The sequence below is a fragment of the Vicia villosa genome, linkage group LG2 (genome assembly GCF_029867415.1).
Source record: "Vicia villosa cultivar HV-30 ecotype Madison, WI linkage group LG2, Vvil1.0, whole genome shotgun sequence".
NCBI classification, from domain to species: Eukaryota; Viridiplantae; Streptophyta; class Magnoliopsida; order Fabales; family Fabaceae; genus Vicia; species Vicia villosa.
Window position 1 is genome coordinate 97823572 of NC_081181.1, and position 7515 is coordinate 97831086.

Genomic DNA, 7515 nt, shown 5'->3' on the forward strand with positions numbered 1-7515 from the left:
TAAATATATATTTGGTTCAAAGAAGGGGAGGGGAGGGGAGGGGAGGGATTTTTAACAAAAGTATGTTTGGTTCACAAGGGGAGGGGAGGGATTTTAAAATCAATTTACCTTTTTATCCTTATAAATATTATTATTTGTACTTAGTAAAAATAATTCTAAATAACAATAGTATTGAGTAAATTTCACCAAATAAAAATTTGTTCACTCATAAACTATAATATAACCGTAAACAACAACACACATTAGTTGAATTATATATCTTCAACGCAAATCAAATCATTATCTGATCATATGATTCATCTAACCCAATAAAATAATTTTTATAATTAAAAATAAATAAAATAATGTTAGAATATTAAAAAAATTGAACAAATAATATTAGAGTTTAAATTTTTGTTTATAACATAAATATATTATATTTACATATTTTGTATATTGTTATTATTATTATTAATAGTATAATAAAAAAAATGTTATTACCATCATATATTATAAATAAGAACTGATATAAGTATAAGTATGTTATTATTATAAAAAAACACTTAATATCAAAAAGGGAACTTCAACAAAATAAAAAGGAAAAAAACTCACCTGAGAGCAACAACCCACAAATAGCAACCGCACAATAAAAAAAAAATAAACGTGAAATAATACAGAGAAAAAATTTAGCAACCGCACATATATTTATAAATATCCCCTCCCCTCCCCTCCCCTCCCATCCATCTACTCCCAACCAAACAGACCCTAAGTCTTTTCATTTCTCTCTTTTCCTCTTATTCTTTCTATGTTCTCTTCATTTTACAACAACAATGATGAATCTAAATTGTTTCTTTAAATCTTCAAATTTTAGTTTCCTTTATTTATTATTGCTGAATCGTTTTGAACACCTCAATCTTTTGTTCATATAAGATTTTAGATTTTATTCTTACTTTAAATTTTAGATTAGTGATATTTCAGATCTGCAAAATTAGTGATGTTTTTTAGATCTGTAAAGAAACCGATGATATTTTTCAGATCTGTGAAATAATATAAGATCTGAAAAATTTGAAGGATTGATGTTTTTCTGTATTTCTTTTTCTGATTGTTCAAGTGGTTTAACAAGTTATTCAAGTGGTTTGTCAACAACAACATCAAAGGGTGAGCATTTTAACTTTGAATCTCTTGCATATCGTTTTCAATGTCGTTTACGACCTTTTTTAGATAAAATTTAACCTTTTACACTTTCCATGTTCTTGTGTCAAAGAAGACGTTCTGAATGTTGGTTATGGTGATTTTTGACATAATAATTTAACCTTTTCCAAATTTCCTTTTGTGTGTGTTAAAGAAGTTGTCTATGTTTCAGTTTTTGGTCCTTCAACCTAATAAAAATGGAAACTTTAACCTATTTCTTACATCAACCATTCTTTTTTTTTTTGGGACAAAAGAGGGCCTAAGCCCAAAAGAAAGAAAAACTACAAAGCACTACCCCGAGGGGTGTATAAACCTAAAAGATCATCCTCCAACATTTGGATCAAACTATCAGGAGGTTTATCATAGAAGCAATACTGTGAATTCTCACATCCAATATTTGCAAGAGCATCCGCGCAGCTATTGGTTTCCCTGAAACTGTGAGCAACGATAACAGTTTCAAACTCATGAAACAAGTGACAAATATCTCGAAGCACCGCCCTACACTCCGTCTTGGTGATATTGTTCTGGTTAATAGCATTAATAACTATCTGCGAGTCGGTAGTTACTGTTAAAATACACAGGCCCAACATAAAAGCCCACTAACATATTTCTTTTCAGCCCATGTCCATACATCTTTACCTTTCCTTTTTTATCTATTCTGCTGTTACTTGTAACGGCTATCTTTACTCTATTAATAGCCACACATGTACCATTTAAAGAAATACAATATTAATAATATTCAGCTTTCTCAATGTTTTCTTTCTCTGTGCTTAACACGCACACTTTCTCCATGCTTCCATGTGCATCTTTCAACATGGTATCAGATAAGATACTCTGATTTTTTTCATCCTCTTCCCTTCATCCTCCACCACCTTCGGTCACCATTTTTTTCTCCTTCTTCCTCTTTCATCTTCACCTTCACCTCTCCCATTTCCGTTTCATGACCGATTCCGACGAAAACTCTCCTTCCCCAACAAACTCTCCAAAACGCACCAACATGAATCCACCCAACAACCTAATTTATCTTCTACTACACCAACATCCACCACCAACAGCCACACTCCTCTTCCATCAATCACAAGAAAAACAACAAGAGAATACAAACAACCAGCCTACCTAAGGGACTATCATTGCTCCCTCCTACAAGGCAAACAATACTCACCTCCTACCTCTTCAAAAGCACCTATTAAATACCCTTTGGCTACATACCTATCCTATGATAAATTATCTTGTGATCACAAGCTTTTTACTCTAAACATCTCCACCACCACTGAGCCCACATCATATAAAGCTGCCATCACCAACCCCCTTTGGCAGCAAGCCATACAAACAGAACTAGAATCCCTACATAATACCAAGACTTGGGACATTACCTCCCTCCCTCCTAACAAGACAGCTATTGGCAGCAAATGGATTTTTAAGTTAAAATTTGCCCCCGATGGTACCATAGCTAGACACAAGGCTCGACTCTACGCGAAAGGCTTTACACAAACCGAAGGAATCGACTACTTAGAAACATTCAGCCCCGTCATTAAAATGACTACAATACGAATTTTGTTATCAATCGCTGCTACACATAACTGGCACATCCACCAATTAGATATAAATACAGCTTTTCTTCATGGAGATCTTGAAGAAGAGGTGTACATGAAACCTCCCCCAGGAATGAAACTCCCTCCTAATATGGTGTGCAAACTCAAAAAATCACTCTATGGCCTGAAACAAGCCAGCCGGCAGTGGAACAACAAACTGGCCACAACACTTATTCACATGGGATTCCTTCAATCCAAATCTGATTACTCCCTATTTACTAAATATTCTAACACATGTTTTACCGTAATTCTCGTATATGTAGATGATCTGATTGTTGCAGGTACTAACATCTCAGATATCATACAAATAAAGGCTACTCTTGACAAGAAGTTTAGCATCAAAGACATGGGTATTCTAAAATATTTCTTAGGTTTTGAAGTTGCCCACTCTACACAAGGAATAACGTTATGCCAACACAAATACTGCCTGGATTTGCTCCAAGACACGGGCCTGCTTGCTTCCAAACCAGCCTCAACCCCAATTGATCCTGGCCAAAAACTTGACTCCCAGGATGAAGATGTCCTACCAGATCCCACGCCCTTCCGTAGCATCATCGGTAAGCTACTATATCTAACGCATTCCCGTCCTGACATTGTTTTCTCTGTTTGTAAGCTAAGCCAGTATCTCGCCAAACCAACTCAAACACACATACAAGCTGCACACCGGATCGTTCGCTATCTCAAAAACGCTCCAGCATTGGGACTCTTCTTCAAAAGGAAATCAAATCTACAACTAACTGGATTCTCAGACTCGGACTGGGGCTCCTGTCCAGCATCAAGACGCTCCACCACTGGATTTTGTTTCTTCCTCGGAGACAACATTATAAGCTGGAAAACCAAGAAGCAAACAGTCGTCTCTCGCTCATCCTCTGAAGCTGAATATCGTGCCTTAGCAAACACATCCTGCGAAGCTCAATGGCTGCTATACATCCTTCATGACTTCAGAATCACACACTCCACTCCTGTCAACATCTACTGCGACAACCAAAGTGCAATCCAAATTGCAACAAATCCGATCTTCCATGAACGCACCAAGCACATAGAAATGGATTGCCACCTTGTTCGTGACAAAATACAAGCCAATACAATCCACCTAATGCCCATCAATTCCGTCAACCAAGTCGCTGATGTCTTCATGAAAGCCCTTCATCTTGGTCCTTTTTCTTCTTGGGTTACCAAACTAGGACTGTTAAACATACACTCCAGTTTGAGGGGGGGTGTTAAAATACACAGGCCCAACATATAAGCCCACTAACATATTTCTTTTCAGCCCATGTCCATACATCTTTACCTTTCCTTTTTTATCTATTCTGCTGTTACTTGTAACGGCTATCTTTACTCTATTAATAGCCACACATGTACCATTTAAAGAAATACAATAATAATAATATTCAGCTTTCTCAATGTTTTCTTTCTCTGTGCTTAACACGCACACTTTCTTCATGCTTCCATGTGCATCTTTCAACAGTTACCTCCACCCTTTTTAGACTCAAATCTTTAGCTATTTTGAGGCCTTCATACACGCCCCAAAATTCTGCTAGAAGGACACTGCAGTTACCTAAATATTTCGAGAAACCGCAAATCCACCCACCTTTATGATCTCTAATAAGGCCCCCACAACCTGCAATGCCAAACCTCGTCCTTCCTCCATCAGTATTTATTTTAACCATGGTCGTACATCAACCATTCTTAACTCAAGGATAAAGAAAATGCAATAAAAAGTATTTGTTTTGTTCATGTGGTTTCTTTTTTATTTTTTATTTTAATATTTTTTTGTTATCAGAGTTAAAGTTAAATTAATTAGTAATATTTTATGTTTATATTTATTTATTTTTCTTTTTTAGTATTGATTTTGATCACATTTATTTGTTATGGAAGATGATGATTTTGTGTGTGTGATTAATTAGAATGAATTGAACGGGTTGCATTTTGAGATGTTTGGAGTTAAGAGAATTGAACTGGTACTTCCAGTTGGAACTTTCTTGACGGTGAGGTAATTTAATTAGTTTAAGTAGAGATATAACTAGGTAGTTTCTCAAGTATGTCATATATTGCAAAAGTGACATTCTTGAGAATTTCACGTTGTTGTATCAAACTCTAATCATTTAATTTATGTATTTTTATTATTGCCTTAGTCTGCAATAGATGTTGCAAGTTTTAAAAATATGATAACAATTGATTTTGGGTGTTTTTGAAATGATGCAGGAAAACACAAGGACATAAACGCTTATGGAAATAATCCAATAACAATACTGAATTAGTTGACCCAAAGAGTGATAGTTTAAGTATACGATAAAATTTGCATGTAGGTGTAATACTATTATACATTTTTAATTATAGTTCATTCATAAAAGTAAAAGTGATTAAAAATGTAGTTTCAGTGTTCAACTTTAAAAATAAGATAAAGACACTATCTGTCTAATTAACCATTCAAACTGCTATCACACATTTATAGTTTCGATGTTCAATTTTGAGTTTTGCATAATGTTGTACCATTTTTCTAGCATATCTGATCCAGTGGCTTTTTTCTATAAATCTTATCATTCTATTTATAAAAAAATATCATTATAGAAATGAATGGAATTAATTCTTATAAAATTTTAAACTAATTATTTTTAAAAAAAATTATGGACCAAAAATAGGAGTACAAATTTAACATCATTGTTCAATTCTTTACAAACTATAATGTGAAATGACAACACAATTATTTCTAATGATTCACTTTTATATGCATCTCCAACTTTCTCTTCATTATAACTTGTGTATCCAAATTTATACAATCTGATCAACCATTGAATCATCTACTGCCTATATCTATTGGTTACTCAAAATAGACCATGCCGTGGCTAAATTTCAAAATATTGGCAGGTTTAATAATCATATCAAACTATATGAATGAACTACTGTAAACAAAGGAAGTGACTAGAAACAAATCGTTTTCATTAAAGAATCAATCTCCTACATGAGAGACACAGCATACAACTTCATATCTTGCTATTCATTGAACAATTCTCTTCCACAAGAGAAGTATCTAATCTGAGATATACACACAAAACAAAAAGAAATAAATAAAGCTATCTAAGCCTTCTTTGGAGATTTCTTGGCCTTGGAAGGAGACTTAGAAGAACTAGCAGCACTTTCAGTCCTCTTAGGCAAAAGCACCGGATTGATGTTAGGAAGAACGCCACCATAAGCAATAGTAACACCAGCCAGCAACTTCCCAAGCTCCTCATCGTTCCTCACAGCCAAACACAAATGTCTCGGACTAATCGTTTTCTTCTTGTTATCAATTGCCGCATTTCCCGCCAACTCAAGAACCTTCACACACAAAAAATCCCAAATTCATCAAAATTAGGGTTCAAATTCAAAAAATCAGAAATTGAATTCACAAATTCTAACTCAGTAGCAATGAATTTCAAAGAAGAAATAACTACCTCAGCAGCAAGATACTCAAGAACAGCCGCTAGGTAAACAGGAGCACCGGTACCAACACGTTGAGCATATCGACCTTTCTTCAAGAAACGGCCGATTCTTCCGACGGGGAACTGAAGACCAGCTCTGACGGTTCTTGATACGGCTTTCTTCCTTGGTCCGCCGCCTTTCCTTCCTCCTGCTCCCTTCTTCACCTTGGTGTTTGCGTCCATTTTCTCAAACGAAAACTAGATTCGAGCTATGAATTCGGTGTATTGTGAGAAATTGTGAGAAAATGATACGAAAATAAATTTGGTGTTGGTAAGGTTTTATAGTTTCACGGTCATGGTGAGGATCTTGCTTTGAAAATATTTCCACCGTTAGATCAGAAAATTTAATTAAAATCTATGGCTCGCTGTTGCTTATCTGGCGATCCGTTTCTCCTAAACTGACCAATGACAACCGGTGTAGACTTTTTTTTTTTTAATTTTCTCACCATCTGACTAACTAACGGAATTTCTGCACTAATACGTGAAGTGTGTTCTTTTAAGAATTAAAATTTTTAATTAATTATTTTAGTCAAATTTTAGTGATAACATTAATAATAATGGATACATTTTTTTTAAATAATAAATTAATGGGTACAATTTTTGTTTCTAAGTGAAGTATTAATATTAAAATAAAATATAAATTATATTCAGTATTACTATATTGTTAGTTTTAATGAATTACTATTGAGACCATTCATATTTTTAATTTTGTCAGCTAAATTAATGATATTTATAGTTTGTTTCGTCGCATCTAACGTCTCTCTTTCTCTCTGGTTCTTGTCCCCATGCATACATTTCATTCTGATTTCTCCATCTTCATGTATTCATATCCAATGATGCAAGGTATCGAACACTTGCATACACCATTATAGCCATGCATTCATTCCATTTGTATGCCCATTGATACAAGGTTTTATCACTTCCATCCACCAAATAGTCACAGGATACATTTTATTAGCTACCAATAAAATGTTCTTGAAGTGATCTAGAATAGGATGAATCCTCTTGTCGAAAGTGCAATAGATGCACAACAAATAATGCATAAAGAAAAGAAAAAGAAAGATTTAATGCGTTATTTTTTATCCATTAGTGTGTGGATGGTGACAACTTTGAGAAAGTTGGTGATTGTGAATCATTAAAGCAAACATGAGAAATCTTGGAGAAGGGGCTGACAAGGTGAAAGTTGTGAGGTTAGAAATTCGATCACAAACGTCAACTTGAATTAATTCAAATTAAGGAAAATGAGACAATCAACAATTACACAACGAGAATTACTTGATTGGTGAACCAAG

The 7515-nt window shown here is 34.4% G+C and overlaps 1 protein-coding gene across 1 annotated transcript; it reads right to left on the bottom strand.

The window, feature by feature from the left end:
* Positions 1 to 5681: 5681 nt before the first annotated feature.
* LOC131646500 (histone H2A.2-like) lies at positions 5682 to 6470 on the bottom strand. Its single transcript, XM_058916526.1, has 2 exons — positions 6197 to 6470; positions 5682 to 6080 (listed from the first exon to the last, which is right to left on the bottom strand). Exons 1-2 carry the CDS (start codon positions 6404 to 6406, stop codon positions 5841 to 5843), a joined length of 450 nt encoding a protein of 149 aa, XP_058772509.1. The 5' UTR covers positions 6407 to 6470; the 3' UTR covers positions 5682 to 5840.
* Positions 6471 to 7515: the final 1045 nt, after the last annotated feature.